Source organism: Cetorhinus maximus, chromosome 6, assembly GCF_964194155.1.
Source record: "Cetorhinus maximus chromosome 6, sCetMax3.hap1.1, whole genome shotgun sequence".
In the NCBI taxonomy this organism is placed as follows: Eukaryota; Metazoa; Chordata; class Chondrichthyes; order Lamniformes; family Cetorhinidae; genus Cetorhinus; species Cetorhinus maximus.
The window spans coordinates 46,086,053-46,104,652 of record NC_135884.1 but is presented as its reverse complement, the minus strand read 5'-3'; the positions used below and the strand labels follow the sequence as shown (position 1 = coordinate 46,104,652).

General features: G+C 45.8%; 1 protein-coding gene across 1 annotated transcript in view; it reads right to left on the bottom strand.

Annotated features, from left to right (window-relative positions):
- Nucleotides 1-7,617: 7,617 nt before the first annotated feature.
- The window catches only part of tafa1b (TAFA chemokine like family member 1b), a 532,382-nt gene continuing 521,399 nt past the window's right edge, over nucleotides 7,618-18,600 (bottom strand). The window contains exon 5 of the mRNA XM_078543685.1: nucleotides 7,618-9,357. Within this exon, the coding sequence (XP_078399811.1) occupies nucleotides 9,340-9,357 (18 nt within the window). The 3' untranslated portion in view covers nucleotides 7,618-9,339. The remainder of the gene's footprint in view (nucleotides 9,358-18,600) is intronic.

The window sequence follows — 18,600 nt, the reverse complement described above, 5'->3', positions numbered from 1 at the left end:
AAACGAAATATTGCAATAGCGTGCGATGACGCGCAATGACATCGAGACACATGCCCGACATCATCGCGGGTCATTTTACACATCGGCATGTTGGGACCACCCCCGCACGCCAACCAGAAAATTCTGCCTCTTGTATCTGTCTTCATGGCAGGAACACTAAAAGTACCCCAATAATAGTAGAAAATACAAGGGCAAAAGGGAGGTGGGGTGGAGAACTTAAAATAATCACTATCACAGGAGAAAAAGTGCTAGGCAAACTTATGGGACAAAGGCTAACAAGTCCCTTGGACCTGACGGCCTGCATCCACATGTCTTAAAAGAAGTGACTTTTAAAAATTTATTCATTCATGGGATGTGGGCTTCGCTGGCTGGGCCAGCATTTATTGCCCATCCTTAGTTGCCCTTGAGAAGGTGGTGGTGAGCTGCCTTCTTGAACTGCTGCAGTCCATGTGATGTAGGTACACCCACAGCGCTGTTAGGAAGGAAGTTCCACGATCTCGGCCCAGCAACAGTGAAGGAACGATGATATATTTCCAAGTCAGGATGATGAGTGACTTGGAGGGGAACTTCCAGGTGGTGGTGTTCCCACCTACCTGCTGCCCTTGTCCTTCTAGATGATAGTGGTTGTGGGCTTGGAAGGTCCTGTTTAGGAACCTTGGTGAATTCTTGAAGTGCATCTTGTAGATGGTACAACTGCTGCTACTGTGGGCCAGTGGTGGAGGGATTGAATGTTTGTGGATGTGGTGCCAATTAAGCCGACTGCTTTGTCTTAGACGGTGTTCAGCTTCTTGAGTGTTTTGGTGGCTGCACTCATCCAGGCAAGTGGGGAGTACTCCATCACACTCGTGACTTGTGCCTTGTAGATGGTGGACAGGCTTTGGGGGTCAGGAGGTGAGTTACTCATCGCAGGATTCCTAGCCTCTGACCTGCTCGTGTAGCCATAGTATTTATATGGCTAGTCCAATTCAGTTTCTGGTCATTGGTAACCCCTAGGATGTTAATAGTTGGGGATTCAGTGATGGTAATGCCATTGAATGTCAAGGGGCAATAGTTAGATTCTCTCTTGTTGGAGATGGTAATTGCGTGGCACTTGTGTGGTGCAAATGTTACTTGCTACTTGTCAGCCCAAGACTGGATATTGCCCAGGTCTTGCTGCATTTGGACATGGACTGCTTCAATATCTGAGGAGTCGTGAATGGTGCTGAACATTGTGCAATCATCAGTGAACATTCCCACTTCTGACCTTATGATGGAAGGAAGGCCATTGATGAAGCAGCTGAAGATGGTTGGGCCGAGAACACTACCCTGAGGTACTCCTGCAGTGATGTCCTGGATCTGAGATGACTGACCTCCAACATCCATAACCATCTTCCTTTCTGCCAGGTATGAATCTAACCAGTGGAGCGTTTTCCCCTTGATTGCCATTGACTCCAATTTTGCTAGGGCTCCTTGATGTCACACTCGGTCAAATGTGGCCTTAATGTCAAGGGCAGTCACTCTCACCTCACCTCGGGAGCTCAGCTCTTTTTCCTATGTTTGAACCAAGGCTGTAATGAGGTCAGGTGCTGAGTGGCCCTGGTGGAAACCAAACTGGGCGTCTGTGAGCAGGTTATGGCTAAGCAAGTGCTGCTTGATAGCACTGCTGATGACCCCTTACATTACTATACTGATGATCGAGAGTAGACTGATGGGGGCGGTAATTGGCCAGGTTGGACTTGTCCTGCATTTTGTGTACAGGACCTACCTGGTCAATTTTCCACATTGCCGGGTAGATGCCAGATGTACTGGAACAGCTTGGCTAGGGGCACGGCAAGTTCTGGAGAACAAGTCTTCAGGGCTATTGTCGGAATATTGTCAGGCCCCATAGACTTTTCAGTATCCAGTGCTTTCAGCAGTTTCTTGATATCATGTGGAGTGAATTGAATTGGCTGAAGACTGGCATCTGTGATGCTGGGGACCTCCAGAGGAGGCTGAGATGGACCATTCACTTGACACTTATGGCTGAAGATTGTAGCAAATGCTTCAGCCTTATCTTTTGCACTGATGTGCTGCGCTCCTCCATCAATGATAATGGAGATAGGAGCTTCCTCCTTCTGTGAGTTGCTTAATTATCCACTACCATTCTTGACTGAATGTAGAAGGATAGCAGAGCTTAGATCTGATTGTTGGTTGTGGGCTCACTTAGCCCTGTCTATCACTTGCTGCTTATGCTGTTTTGCATGCAAGTAGTCCTGTGTTATAGCTTTACCAGGTTAACACCTCATTTTTAGATATGCCTGGCGCTGCTCCTGGCATGCCCTCCTGCACTCTTCATTGAAGCAGGGTTGATCCCTTGGCTTGATGGTAATGGTAGGGTGGGGGATATGCCGGGCCATGAGGTTACAGATTGTGTTCGAGTACAATTCTGCAGCTGCCGCTGATGGCCCACAGCGCCTCATTGATGCCCAGTCTTGAGTTGCTAGATCTGTGTGAAATCTATCCCCTTTAGCACAGTGGTAGTGCCAGACAACACAATGGAGGGTATCCTCAATTTGAAGGCGGGACTTCGTCTCTACAATGACTGTGCGGTGGTCACTCCTACTGATGCTGTCATGGACAGATGCATTTGCGGCAGGCAGGTTGGTGAGGATGAGGTCAAGTATGTTTTTCCCTCTTGTTGGTTCCTTCATCACCTCCCGCAGACTCAGTCTAACAGCTATGTCCTTTAGTACTCGGCCAGCTCAGTCAGTAGTGATGCTATCAAGCCGCTCTGGCAGTGCCACCAGGAGCAGTGGCCATTGCTGGTATTACAGTACAGCTTGCAGGAGGGATCAGCCATGGATTCCCAGACAGAGGTGAGTGTGGGCAGGATGGGGATTGTGGGGGAGAGGATTGCTGGTGTGGGGAGGGTATGGGGGTATCGGAAGCAAGTGCAGGGGTGGCTTTCAGTGGCTCCCCTGACTTCCTGATGCTGGGTCCCTTGATTGGGCACAGAGTGCCTGTGAACCAGGGACCCCGCAACACCACCTCCCCCCCCCCCCCCCCCCCCCCCACCCAAAACAGGCCTGATAGGGCTCCCTGGATGGTGAGACTCCATCTGTCACTGGTTAAATACCAGCAACAGTAGGATGAGGCCCTTAAGTGGGCTGTGGCTGCTTAAGGGCCTCAATTTGGCCTCTGGGCATGAAGGCAGAACTCCACCCTCGCAGCTCGGAGCTTGATTGGGGAGTCGTTTAGGCAGTGGGGTTCGCACTCTGCACCCTCCCACCCAATCAGTCCAGCTACCTCCAAATTCACCTCAGGGGATGGAGGGAAGCACTAAATTCTGTCCATGGTATCTGTCACCCTAATTAAGGTGGCAGACATAGCACCAAAATCTGCAAGGCCTGCATGGGCTCAGTTGAGAGGTCTCTTTGAAGCTCTGTGGAGACAGATGCTCTCTCTCCACAGCAGACATTCTTGCAATTTGCTGCACCACCAATTGACTAACGATTGAGTTGGTCTTATCCACTCTCCCAACCCCCTCCCACCCAAACTTGTTGACAATCTGCCTGGCATTTCTGTCAGTACCTCACTAAGTTGCTGGTGGATCTCTAGCATTCTCCTTTTCAACATATAGCCCCCTGACTTTGGCACCTGTGTACAACTGCGTGGAGCTTGGATAGGATTGCCACCCTTGCCCTCCACCATCACCTCCCCCTGCCACCCCTCCCCTCAGGGCCTGGGAGAGAAATTATAAGCCCTCGTGCTTCTCCTGTTTTTGGGCCCCTTATACCCTCCCCCTTTAATTATTGAGGGTGAGTGAAGGGGAGAGTGAAAAATGATGTGAGTCTGGAGAGAGTAATGTTGGTTATTACACAAGGGAAATGTTCTTCAAACAGGGGCCGTGGGATCTTTGATCTCCAGCTGAAGCAGTAGAAGAGGGAAATGGCTCTTTAGTTTGGCAGCACCTCTGCCCATGCAGTGTTGAGGATGGGTGGGATTTAACATGGAAGTGCTAAAGTCCTCGAGAGAGAGGGTCTTTAAAGCCAGAGGCCTGGCACTTGTGGCCTCACTAATCTTCTCCCATCTTTAACACCAGCTGGAGCCATTGCAGGATAGAAACCCCCGCCAGCTGAGCCCAACCCCCGGATAAGCTGAACCGCAAACACATTCACACAGCTCAATAATGTTTGGGATGACTGATATTACCCAGCCTGATTCCTATCTGCTTTTCCGCTGCCTTCTCCAATGCCCTTCACCGGCCTGTGGTTGCCTCAAACCCCAGTGGCTCCTGTGGCCACATGCTGCCCAACATGTGACCTCCACCAAATATCAACTGCCGCCTGCGAGGTGCTTTACTCATGACCTTGCCACTACCAATCATCAACTACAGTACCACAACAAGTGAATCGCTGTATCCCCATTTCCCAACACATACCCCCGCACCACCGTCAACCATCGTCTGTGAGCTGCCTAGCACATAAATCCTTCACCGACAATCATCACCCATCTGCTGTCCAACACATGACCATCTCCCAATGGGATTTTCCGTTTTTCTCTTTGACCATCTTCAGTATTGTGAGCCTGGGACCTGCTAGAGCTCAGGCCCCGGTGTTTTGCATCTTGTGCAACTCCTTCTCCTGGGCCTTGGCTCCGCTCATCTAATCCCTTGCTCGTATTGTGGTTCCCTAATCTTTTATTCCATTATTACCATTCCCTTTCCTACCACAATTCATTTCTATCACTATCCTTTGGAATGGCTGATTTAACCATTGTATCTTCCCTCATTTTCACACCATAGCCGCTCAAGCTGAACCTTCATCCATTCTATCCCTCTCCCACTTGCTCATGCAGAGGCCAGAAACGGAGAGGGCAATGGCCCCCTCACCCTCAACGGGTTTCCTTCTTCCCCTTCATTCCTACTTGTTTACCTCAAAGAGGTTTGGTTCAGTTTTCAAAATTATAAAAAAAATCAAATTAGAGTAAGGAAGAAAAAAATGACCCTTTGTTTGTGTTTGTATCATTTGGTCTCTTTCACCTCTCTCCTCTCACCCTAGCCTCACTCTCACAAACCCATCTCTTTCTGACCCATCCCTCTCTCTGATCCACCTCCTTTTGACTCCAGTCTTGTTTCTCTCACATCCACTTCTTTCTGACTCATCTGTCTCCCTCGATCACATCCATCTATCTGATTCCAATCTCTCTCTCTCATGCCCATCTCTCTCTGACTCCAATCTCTCTCTCTCACGTCCATCTCTCTCTGACTCCAATCTCTCTCTCACACCCATCTCTCTCTGACTTCAATCTTTCTCTCTCTCTCCCTCTCTCACCCATCTCTCTCTGACTCCAATCCCTCCCTCTCTCACACCCATCTCTCTCTGATTCCAATCTCTCTTTGGCTCCATTCCATCTCTCTCACATCAACCTCTCTCTGACCCATCTATTTCTTTCACACCCATCTCTCTTTGACTCCTGTCTGTCTATCTGTTTCCCTCTTTCACCCACCTCATAAAGCCATAGGGTGGAATCTTGTAGAGGTGACAGGGGTCATGTCTGCCAGCTAGAGAGCCAGCAAGTGACCCGTATTGCCTCCTTTGGAGAAGACCTCCCAAATCACAAGCCATCAGGCAGTTGAGAGGCCAGGAGTGGGCCTTCTGGGATCAGGCTCCGAGGGCAGGTAGTCCTAACCCAGAGAACTGCCGTCCAATTAGAGACCAGAGATCTCTTGCTCAGCAACTCCATGGGGGAGATGGTGGCTGCTACCAGAATGACATCCACCAGAGGCTCAGGATCACAGAGTGACCCATGCCAGAGGTAAGTAATGACTGAAGGGTTTCAGGCTGGTGGGGGCACAGGGGAAAGGGGTATACGGGTGTCAGCATCAAGGGCAAGGGAGTATCTCTCAGCAGCGTTTCTAAACCGCCCCCCCACCCCATTCCCAATGCTAGGTTCCTCGATCAGGCCTTGAGTACCTACCCACTGTAGGGAGACCACAAGGCGCCTGCACAGGTTTGCAATTAATGCCCACTTAAAGACCTCACCCCACGGTTGGGTTAATACATGCAGTGGGATGAGGCCCTTAAGCGGGCATTAATTATCCACTGATGGGCCTTAATTGGTGGTGGGGCAGGAAGGCCGCCCACAAGCTTTCCTGCCATGGACTTAATTGCGGTGAAGGTAGGAAGATGGCGGAGTCCGCACCCAACTCCAAACATGTGACAAGAGAGGGCAGAAGATTCTGTCTTTAAAGTCATAACAACACTGAAGGAGGCCAATCAGCCCATTGGGTGCATGCTGTCTCCCTGACCCCAGTCTCTCTTTTTCTTGATTAACATGCCTCTTAAGTTTAAAGAACACAAAGCAGAAGTTATAACAAGTGTATAAGCATAACACTTGTCATTTTCTTTCTCCCTCACAGACAATCTGCTTCATTTTTAAATATGAACAGATGTTATAAACATTATTTCAGTAAAGTTTATGAGGCGTGTTCATTATTTTTCATGGGGAGGATCTTCTGGTCGGCGAGCATGGGTGCAGCCACGTCATTTCCATTTTCAGGTCGGCGGGGGCGCAGCTGAGTCAGTTGCGTGCCCCAGAACCTGTCCACAGCCATTTAAAAAGTAATTAACCTCATTAATGGACCTGCCCGTCCAACCTTAAAGGTTGGCGGGCAGGCCGGGAGCCCTGGCAGGCTTAAGAAAAAGCATGAAACCTCATTCATGGGTGGGATGAGGTTTCATGAGGGTTTTATAATATTTAATAAAGGTTTCAGTAAAAGTGATGGACATGTCCCAACTCATGTGACAGTGTCACATGAGGGGACATGTCAGGGAAATGTTGCTATCGTTCCTTTAACATTTTTAAATTTGGAGCCGAGCTCCCTGAGGCTGCACTTAGCCTCAGGGAGATGAGTGCGCTCTTTCATGCGCATGTGCGAAAGACCATACTCTCGGTTAAGGGAATCCCCCCCCCCCGCCCGCACAGGGAGCGCATAGTGCTTCCTGGCGGACGTCACCCTGGGTGGGCCTTAATTGGCCCACCCACATAAAACGGCAGTGCGCCCCCGATTGGGGGCACCGATTGGAGGCGCGCCTTCCCGCTCCCGCTCCTGCACTTCTCCCCCAACGGGGCGAAAATTTTCCTCCATATTTATTTGAAGAGAAGCTATTGGTCAGAAACAACAATCTCTACTGCTTCTGACTCAACCTTGTTCATGTTTCTCTCCATCTCTATCTGTCCTTTACTTTTAGGTGACAGGTCGTATGGTCTGGCTGCATTTGGCATTCGGTTATGGGGGAGAATGACACCATCACCATCCCTTGTGCATCCCCACACTCTTCACATCCAGTGTATCTTATGTCCCTTCACATTTCCAATCTCTTTTCCCTTCCTACTACAAAAAGTTAGTTAAGCCTCTTTCATTCTCAAACACACTCACACAGCTTCTTTGTGTTTTAACATATACTGAATTGTGTTCTTTAAAATTAAAAAAAAACAGAGTAAGTAATGCTAGAAGTTAAAGAAATATATTCCATCAGTATAACTAACTGAATGCCACTGATGTAGCCTGAAAATTAGGCACACTGCATGCTCACACTGGACAATTCAGAGTGACAAGTGTGGGTAAAAATATTAAGTTCAAACCCAGGCTGTTGGGAGAGGTAGAGACTTTCAAGTCAAAACTTTAATAAAGTCATCAAAAGACATAAAAGACAATTCAATGAATAAATGTAACCATGCTATTGTGATACATGTATTTTATTAATCATTTATTTTGGACACTAGAAATTTCTGTTACTGAGAAAAATAATGAATGAAAAAAAGTTCAGAAAGCATTTTGAGTAACTTGCTAGAATCTGGTGGTCCAATTATGCAATCGCAGGATGATTGCTCTCTTATTATAAAATGCCAGTTATTGTATGTCACACAATGTCACATATTAAACATTGAAAATGCTTGTCATTGCTCCTCTACAGGAGTAGCAAGTACTGCAGATGTTTTCAATTAAATGTCAATTAATTAACTTCAATTAAATTCAATAACTTAATATTTAATTGATAGAAGAAGCAAGTGTCTAGAATGTGGCATAGGTCTGTTTGTATGTATTACAATACAATGTCAAACATACAACAGGAAAAAAAATTCTCTTGAAAGGAATGAAAATAATTTAACTCTGCTAGAATGCTATGGAAAGTTCAGACCACTGCGAAAGGATACCGTTTCAACAAGTATTCTTTCTGATGCTTTGCAATACAAATGTCACACAGGACGTCACCTTTCTATTAAGCTAAATAACTCTGGATGATGAATGTATTGGATGAATAAAGCACTGTCAGCTCTCCCCACTTGAATCAGTTCAATCATGCCCAAGTTGTTCTGATGTAGATTGACTCTCTTTGATGTGATTCAGTGAGTAGTGTATCATTTATTGCACATCCAAGCTTCAAGTTTAGGGTAATTACTTTTTTAATCTCCTAGTAAAAATGAGCAACCACTGTAAGTGGTTTAATTTACTGTAGACCATACTAATAATACAAAGTAATCAGACATATGTACTGCTCTCTTGAATACAAAGAGAGAAACCCATGGATTACAATGACCACGCAAAATAACTGGTACTGTCAATGCACATCAGTATCTTTTGGTTATAACCCTGCTGCTTTACATCTGGAAAAGCTGGAATGAGTTCTTTGTAACATCCCATGTGAATTCCAGAAGTGATTTTTGTGTAGTTGTTCATACTGTTGTACATTGGTCAGACAGGGTATATTGAGCAAAGCCAGCATGCTATTAGTGCTTGATGGATCCGAACCATATGGGAGTTATGTAAATAGCTGTAATTGATTGCAGAATCGAACCACATCTTCTATAGAAATAAAGCATTTGTTTTCCAAGTGAGTTGGATGTCATTTGCTATTACAGCTTGCTTCTCTGTGATGCATCTTTTGAAACAGAATTTATGATATTCAGTCAGCAAGTTATACCCTCTGAAGAGAGGAACTGTATCAACCCCATGGCAACTTGTATTTTTGAGTGTATTGTGCCATAACGATGGCAGATCAGAGAGAAACCATTAATGATAGATGTGAAAATTGTATCATAGTGTAGAACTCCAGAGTAAAAGGTCAATATCCGTGACCATTGGATATTTGATCTTGTTGTTGCTCACTGAAGAATAGTGGATTTTACATTGTCTATGTACCATCACCAGTAAGAGTGAAGATCAGCAGTGTACAAGTACCAAATCTTGCTGGTCCAGGAATGCTTCAGATGGTATTACACTTTATATTGTAAATTCTGATATGACTGCATTGTTTCAACTATCTGTCCTTCATAATGGCTGTCTTCCATCATTGAGAATAGCCTGGAGTCTGGGTTTTAGGTTCTCGGATGGATCTAAATAATTAAACAGAAAAGGAAATTCATGAGTTTTTATTGAGGGTAAACACAGTCATTTATTTTACGCAATATAGATTAGAATATTTGCCAGATTAAATTCATTACACACTAGAAAATGTGTTGCACATAAAAAATATGAAGCAATGTTAATGATGTCATGTGTTAATGAGATGATTTTAAGTGAATTTAGCGTTTTCCAGGAATGTCTCCTTTCCATTGACATGTGCCTGATACCTACGGCAGAATGTAGCCCATGTCTAGGCGGGCTCAGCGGGGGCAGGCAGGGGCGGTCGGGAAGCCGCCCACCACCCACGATCAAGGCTGGAAAGCGATTTCGCATTGGCACGCCAATTAAGGCCCGCCCAGCGTGAAATGTGAGTGGCAGCGTTCAGCACTGCCTGTGCAGGTGGTGGGGAAGGAGGGCAAGCGGGGCGAGTGCGAACATTGCGCGTGTGCACGAGTATGCGCTTCAGGGTCTCTCTGAGGCATAGAGCTGCCTCAGGGAGATGAAGAATTAAAAAAAAAATAAAGAATTGAAAAATGTAATAGAACATGCCTCCTCATGTGACTCTGTCACATGAGCACAGACATATTATTAATTAAATTTTAAAACTTTTCTTTTATTTTTATTTGCTTTTGGAAACCTCATCCTGCCCGTGGATGAGATTTCCAAAAAAATGCAAAGGCCGCTTGGCCTTTTTGCCTGCCCGCCAACTGTAAGGTTGGACAGGCAGCGAAAAATTTAACTTAATTGATTCTTTAATGACCTTAACAGGCCTTTTAATTGTGGGTGGGCGCGCTGCTGGTTGCTGCGCGTGCTTGCTGACTGAACTATCGCCTGACTGTGCTTTGACATTGGGACGCTCGCCCGGCATCAACGTGCGTCATTTCATGTTCGAGCTGGTCGGGCGCGCGCCCACCTGCCGAGGTGAAAATTCTGCCCCTAGTATTTTTATTGTGTTGAACAGGTCTTTGTCAATTAAGGCTTTCTTAACCCTTTGAGCTTTAAATACGACTTTAGCCTTTACAGTATGCATGCTTGCATTCATTTCTCTAAATTTCTAATATTGATTACTAAAGTAAACTTATGGAATATATAAGGGATAATTTTCAACTTATCACTGAAACATAAGACAGGTATTGTGGGTTGGGTGGCCATTATAAAACCACCTGATCTTCCTTTCCATTCAAATCAATAGTAGGGAAATTGGGCTGTTTCTATAACAGGCATCCAAGTGGCAATGCTGGTAAGTTGAAAATTAACCTCACAGATTAGTGAGAAATTCTGATTTGTGATATTTTGAGAAAACTAAAAATTGTATTGTTGTGTTGCTGAAATGCTATCACTGTTGTCAGAAGGTTGGTATGCCACATAATTTTATGCTTGAAATTGCACTGTCTGACATGAGTAACAGTACAATATTCCTCTGTCTGCTATTCTAATAGAAGTACTAGCCTGTTTACAAAATATACAATCCATTGCTAAGTAACAGACAAAGGAACTTTATGCAAAGGTACTAATGGCCGGGAAGTTCCTTGAAGCTGCTCCCATTCCACCACTGTAACTTGGCTGGAAGTGTGGCAAAAGTCCTGTTTGAGGGGGAGAATGGTGTTTCTGCCACTCTTCCAAAGAAGTTAGGGGCAAAATTTTAATGGCTCCAGTGTGGCAACCTGGGGGGTGGGGCGGGAGATCTGGTAAAATAGCAGGGAGCCAAAATTCCCCAATACAGTCCTGTCACAGGGACAAAATCCCATTGGTTACAGATTTGCATACTTAAAAGCCTTAAAGGCCTTATTAAGGGCCATTTCAGGAGCCACCTGCAGTTTGCCAATGGTGTGGTGAATCCCCACCACTTGAGGAGATGGAGATGGCATGCTTGTGGCCCCAAAAATATCCCTAGTGGGATTTCCCCTCTAACCCTTGCTTTTCATTGTTTATTTTACTTACTGGTCGGAAGCTTGAGGTCTCCTGCCTGACTCAGCAGCGACCCCTCTCCCGGTGGTGAAGCAGAGGCTTCTGAATTGCCGGTCCTCTGTTTGGGCCAGTGGCTTCAGGAGCCTGCCCACCATTCTTAATTAAATGACAAGCCTGTTAGGAAGCCGTCTGCAATACAACTGCCGAGCCAGTCCCTCTGCTGGCAAGCGCGGATTTGGGACCAGCTTTATGCCCTGATGTTGGAGTCCCCAAGCCCATGATAAAGTTCAGCCCCATGGTAGTGGAGCAGGAGCAACTCCGGGAAATGTTCCGGCCATTGTGATTGCAATTAATACCACACAGTGTGATGTAAACTAACTTCTCTGCAATCTTTGAATAATAAATACTATCTAAAAAGTACTGTAAATATTGCAGAAAATGGTATCAAAGATTTGTAAATTATACATAATCATAAAATTTTATTAACTCTTTCATCTCCTTGGGATGTCCCAAAGTCCTAGGTTTTAGAAATAATTACTTGTCAAAGGTCAAAATGGTTGCAAATAAGAAACAACCAAACAATGGCCATTTACATGATTGCTGCATTTTAGTAATTGACACACGAAAAGCTATTCAAATCAAACTAAAAAAAGAGCAGATGCCTTTTGTTTTAAATATTAAACTTTTTTGGAAGACAGGATAAGTTCACTCAATAGAGGTTAGGAATCTTAACACAAGCCCTACTGTATAACTATGAAAAAATGTCCATTTCCCAAGCCAGCCATTCTCATAACCAGTCAGAATGAGATTGTTCCTTTGTACTGAACGAGGGGAAGATTTGTGTGATGGGCTGATGTTCACAAATCTCATTTCACATAAGATCATTATAGATGGCAGAGTAAGGCTTGCCTTGATACAAAGGCAAGTCTTAAGATGATGTACTATTTTATTTTATTCATTGTGAGATGCAAGTGTCACTGGCAAGGTCAGAATTTATTGCCCATCCCTAATTGCCCTTGAGAAGGTGGTGATGAGCCGCTTTCTTGAACCACTGCAGTTCATGTGATGTCGGAACACCCATAGTGCTGTTATAGGGAGGGACTTCCATGATTTTGACCCAGGGACAGTATTGGAACAATGATATTTTTCCAAGTCATGCTTGGAGGGAAACTGGGAGTTGGTAGTGTTGTCATGCATCTGCTGCCCCTGTCTTTCTAGGTGGTAGAGGTCATATTTGGAAGGTGCTAACTGAGGAGCTTAGGTGAGTTGCTGTAGTGCATCTTGTGGGTTGTACACGCTGCTGCACTGTGCACTGGTGGTGGAGATAGTGAATGTTGAATATGGGAGTTTGGGCACTCATCAAGTGGGCTGCTTTATCCTGGATGGTGTCAAGCTTCTTGAATGTTATTGGAGCTGCACTCATCCAGGTAAATGGAGAGTATTCCATCACACTCCTGACTTGTGCTTTGTAGATGATGGACTGGCTAGGGGAGTCAAGAAGTAGGTTACTCATTGCAGAATTCCCAGTCTCTAACCTGCTCTTGTAACCACAGTATTTATATGGCTGGTTTGGTTAAGTTTTTTGGTCAATGGTAACCTCCAGGATGTTGGTTGTAGAGGATTCAGTGATACCATTGAAAGTTAAGAGGATATGGTCAGCTGCTCTTTTGCTGGAGATGGTCATTGCCTGGTACTTGTGTGGTGTGAATGTTACTTGCTACCTATCAGCCCAAGGCTGAATGTTGTCCAGGTCTTGCTTCATGCGGGCATGGGCTGCTTCAGTATTTTCAGTAACAAGCAAATTTTGTAAAAGCAAAATTAAAATGAGATTAATCAATATTTCATGTGCCCTGTAGCTAACTACCCTGTGTGTCTGCCTGTGATTATCTACTTTCTGATTTGACTCATCATTTGCCACTTGACATATCTCCCATACTTGTAAACAACAGATCACATTGGCCTTGTATATATCATTCTAAATCCCATTTCTGTATCAATATCATAAAGTGAACTGTAGCACTTAATAATCCTTACACTCCCTGATCTGAGTTGATGATATCAAATTGGTTGATTACATTCAGCTGCTTTTTAAGAGGTTATTAATGGAATGAAACATTTTGAAAGGTTTCACCCCTAATTGCAATGAAGTTGTAGCTGTGTTGTGTAACTTGCAGAGTAATGAAAACGAATTGAACTAGTATTTGGTCTGCATAGCGCTGCTCGTAGTGGTGCAATGGGGGCTTTGTACTACTTTACTTCTGGCTCCCGTGCCTTTGGCTGCTCCCTGAGTGGCTCACAAAGCATTCCCTGAGGATAGGGGAGCATGCCGATGTCAGCCTGCATATGCCAGAAGATGTTTATGCAGTGCTATCCTGATCTTACACAGCCCAACTGGCTGATGGGATGTTAGGATCCCAAAATTGTGCAATGTATGTCCAGATATTGTCTGTGTAATTTACTCAAGGGAAAAATAAGCATGGAACGGCAAGCAGGGCCCTGCAGTAGTGTTATTTAAAGGGCCAGGCACTGTGATTGCAGGTAAGTCATTCTTGGCACTTCTCCATTTGCACTGGGTCTGGAAGTACTTTGCAGTGTTTTTGGAGGTGGTGTGGTAAGTTGCTGGATTTGACAGATAGTAATGCCTCATCATCACGTGAAAGGGTGGGAGGGATTGGCAGATGACAGAGCAATAGTCGACCTGTGCCCAAAAAGAGCAGAATTTTCCAGTGGGCATCGGCAACATTTGTTGGTCCCAGAAATGTTGGCCTGCACTTCTCGGCAATCCACCCGCTGACCCAAGTTAATTCGCAGCTTCTGTGTTCACTGTTTAATTCAGGATGGCAGGTGGAACGAGGTTGCAGGACGGCAAATGGGAGGGCCTGAAGGAATATCTGGTCTGCAGCCCCACTGGGGGAGGTGAGTGCTGCTGAAGAAATGGGAGACCTGGATGCCATCTCAAAATGGAGGCACTCTCAGAGGGTCCAGAGGGTGCAACGAAAAACAAGGCCTTGAATGCCTCCACAAAAATGCATTTGGTCACGATTGCACTACTTTGAGCCTTGCGTCTTCTGATACTGACATTTACAACAGTCTCCACTGGTCCTCGCCCTCCAGGTGAGAGGCCACCTCCAAAGCACTGCCAGGCTCCTGACACAGCAGGGAACCCATGCGACGCAGGCAAACTTGCATCAGTCTCAGAAAATGGCCCTTTAATTGAGGCCTTACTTACCTTGATTGCTTGTTACCTCTGCCAAGTTTGTTGCCGATTCCAGTGGTTGCTGGCCCCTGACAAACTTGCTTGGAGGGTGGACCACATCAGGGAGCGATCCCAATGGGATTTTCTGATACTTACTCATTGCCTCCAAAAGCAAGGGGCTTGGAAAAAAAATCCCCAAATGTTGCAACAGGTACGTGGGAAACAGTGCCTCTGTGTCTGCAGCATGGGGACAGAGCAGATACAGCGGGAAGGGCAAGCGTTGTACAAGCCCGAGCCAAGTTGGAGCCAGACTCCTCCAAGTCTTTTGACAGTGACAGGTGGCTGTTGGCAGGCCAGCCAATGTACCCAACATCTCAGTGCTCATGGAAATTCAGCTGTCCTGTATGCCACCGAATTGAGGTCCTCACCTGAGTTCTCTGCAGCATTATTTACCACCTCAACCTTAGGTGGTTTCATGACAAATGAACCATCTTTTATCCCTGGCCGGCTGCAGCCTGCTCACATCCAGTGACTCTCCTTGTATTGATCCCAAATTTATGCTAGCCTCTGGGTTATGTGCAGCGCCAGTATCTGAGCTAATGTCTGCGAGTGTCAGATCAAGTGATGAGGCCTCTTCAACAGTGCTGCACTGTTGATCTCTCTTCTCCTGGAGCTCCTGAGGTCAGGCAGAGAGCAGTGTTTGGTTGTCTGAAAGCAGGAACTCTGGAGGGTGAGCGTGAGGAAAGGGAGGTGCATGGGTAGGAAGCAAGAGGTCCATGGTCGCAACATCAACAACTTGCTCATCACATTAGGTCACAGGATGAGGATGAGCTGGGGTTGAGAAGGGACTTAAGGAAGGAACATACCACCATCCTGAATGCTTTCAGCGATGATGGATGCCACTGGCCCCACTGTATCCTGGCGTCATGATGCTGAGATCCAACTCCTTCATATGACTCAGGAGATACACATGCCTTTGTCTCCCACCAGTTCCGCTCAGCTTCCTTCTATTGTGTGCCACCATCTCCTGCAAGAGAGAAGGAGGAATGTCAGTGGTTGTGTAACACTGTGCTTGGGTGAAGTGCTGCTGAATAGCAGGAGCATTGTGGGAGAGGTGGGCTTTAAAACTCGAAGCCTGTGTGAAGGTAAGTAGCAGTATCTGGATGTTAGGTATGAGAACTGAGTGCTAGGGAGTGTTGCTGGGTGAAGGATGGGAGTGTATTATGTAGCATAAGAGCATTGTGCTATGGTGGGTATGAGATGTCATGTGAAGATGCATTAACTGACCTTGACCACCCATGTGAGGTTATTCGGTCCTCAGGTCCAGACTCCATGAGTTAACCATCCTAGCCATCCCGCTTCCATCTAAGGGTGGTCCTTCTGGGCATCTTGCCCCCTCCTCCACCACTGTTGACCCATGATGTCCCTCTGCCGGCACATCTGCACCATTAATGCCTCCAGCATTGCATCCATCAAAGTAGGTCCCTCTCTCTTCCAATAAGGACATACAGACCCTTCTTACATTGATTACATTAACAAACATTTCAGCCACATTTGTTTGCAGCTTCCCTTTAAGATACAGCCCACTTTTAAGAAGAGCAGGCTAGTTGGCCCATATTGCCTGCTCACAACGCTGCCGTACCCTCCTGCTATACGCAGGAGCCTCAGGAGCAGATGGCAGGGCCGGAGTTGCTTGGATCAACACAATAATCATTCAGAAGCTTGCATTCTTTAATCTGAATGGGCTCAGGCAAATCTCAAAACACGACTCTCCCACCAAAAATTTGGGGCTAAACAAAGTCCGGCCCATTCTGTTAATTCCACATGCAATTCGATTTCCACCTGAAAGTCAGAATGCTGAACACAATACAATTTCAATGGAGCCACTTGAAAATAAATGTGAATATGTATTTGGTTTGCACAAATATTTGGATTGGACATATAGTCAAGTAGTTACTAGGCGAAGTTATCAAGATAGCACAATGTGGCAGGGAGCCAAAACCCAGTCCAATCTAGTAACTGGAACATTACGCAGGATATTTGAGCTGCTGCAACATTAGAATGATATTTTTTTAATGCAAATTATTGGCCAGCTAGAAAATTACTGCCTACACCAAAGTTTAAGCAGTACAGATGGCTTTCTTTGAATACAATAAAACATGGGCAAGCCTTTGAAATATTAATTTCCCCATCTGATTCTGTACGTGAAGGTGCCTATTCTCTTTGTTTCACTTTGCCTCATTTTTTGTACATGATGAGGAGTTGGGTAAGGATTTGGGGTAAAAAAACTGGGTGCCATGGAATGGGTGCTGTTCCTGGCATCCTTTCCACCCAACCCTGCTGCAATTTTACCAACAGTGGGTGAGGTGTTGCGAGGTATGCCCGCTCACGAGCCAATTGAGGCCCTTAAGTGGGCAATTAATGGCTACTTAAGCATCTCCCCCTGCCACCACTAGGATTTTAACCATGGCGGGAGAGGCGCATGCCAAGTGTGCAGCCTGGCTGGTTTCACTGGTTGGAGGTGGCTGGTCAAAGGTTGGGGGTGCCTTCTCCATGGATTCACTGTGCCCATCACTGAACACCCCACAAGGTCTTCTCTCCCTCCCCAGCACCTGCCCTGTCGACCCCACTGTCCCAACCCTCTCGCCACCACTGCCCCCGCCCCTCGCTCCATTTAAGTCCAGGCTCCATTGCAGAACTTGAGGATGACTATGTCAGGCTTTTGCTTGACTAGTCTGTCAATTTTGGAACAAGCCCCCAGATGTTAGTAAGGAGGGCTCTGCAGGGTTGACAGGGCTGAGTGTGCTGTTGTTGTTTCCTGTGCCTAGATCGATGCTGAGTGGTCAGTCAGTTGTCATTCCTTTTTGGCATTGTAGCTATTTGATACAACTGAGTTTATCTGGAATCACATGTAGGCCAAACCAGGTAAATATGGCAGATTTCCTTCTCTAAAGGACATTAGTGAACCAGATGGGGTTTTACAATAATTGACGTTGGTTTCATGGTCACCATTACTGAGACGAGCTTTAAATCCAGATTTTTATTGATTTAAATTCCACCATGCACAGTGGTGGGATTTGAACCCATGTCTCCAGAGCATCAGCCAGGGTCTCTGCATTACTAGTTCTGCAACATTACCATTTCTTGATTGGTAAGGGGATCAAAGGTTACGGGAAGAAGGCGGGAGAATGGGGTTGAGAAACTTATCAGCCATGATTGAATGGCGGAGCAGACTCGATTGGTTGAATGGCCTAATTTCTGATCCAATGTCTTATGGTCTTATTATGCCACTGCCTCCCCAACTGCTGGCCATTTGATTGGCTGGCAGTGCTCTGAGGTTGGGTTTCATCCCCAATGGGGGTGGAAGGTCTGCCTCAAGCCAATTAATGGCCAACAGCCGTTAAGTGGCCAAGCGGAAGTGGACTTGTCCCCAACTTTTACACCCCAGTGTAAAAGCCAGTCCAGGTATTTGTGTTTCTCTGACAATACCTGTCTCCAGCCATATGTGAATAATATGTCTGTAATACCATTGAAGAGGGAAATTCAACTCATGGCCCATATTTGTCTAGAGTAAAATTGGCATGAATCCTTTAGACCATAAAGGGACACCTGAATGCTGCTCATAAAATGATCCACGAAATGTTCCGTTTTTTTTTAATTTGGGAGCTGGCAAGCTGAGAAGGTGTGAAGAAAAAAAAACAAAATAAATTTGTTTCCCTTCCATATTCTCTTGTTTAAATTCTTTGTTTAAAATGGACAATTGCCAGGGTGATAAAATGACCACAGCTGGTCACGTGCTGGTAGTTCTGTAAAATTCTGAGCAGTTCCAATGGACAAAGGCAAACTCATCAACCTCCTGGAATGTGATTTGTATTGCATGAACATTCCAGTCAAGCCAACACAAATAACTAGTAGACGAGATGTCTGCACCAGCCAGCTCTGGACAAAGGCAGAGCTATTTGTGACTCCTCATCTTCAACGTTGTGCTAATGGTTCTACAGTTACCTGCCCAAAATACAATGGGTTTTAACGAGGGGGGTCTCAATAGCTGAATGCCTTGACCTGAAACCACCCTGTCACATGACCGAGACTTGAGCTTGTAGGTGCATCTATAGTGCTGTTAGGGATG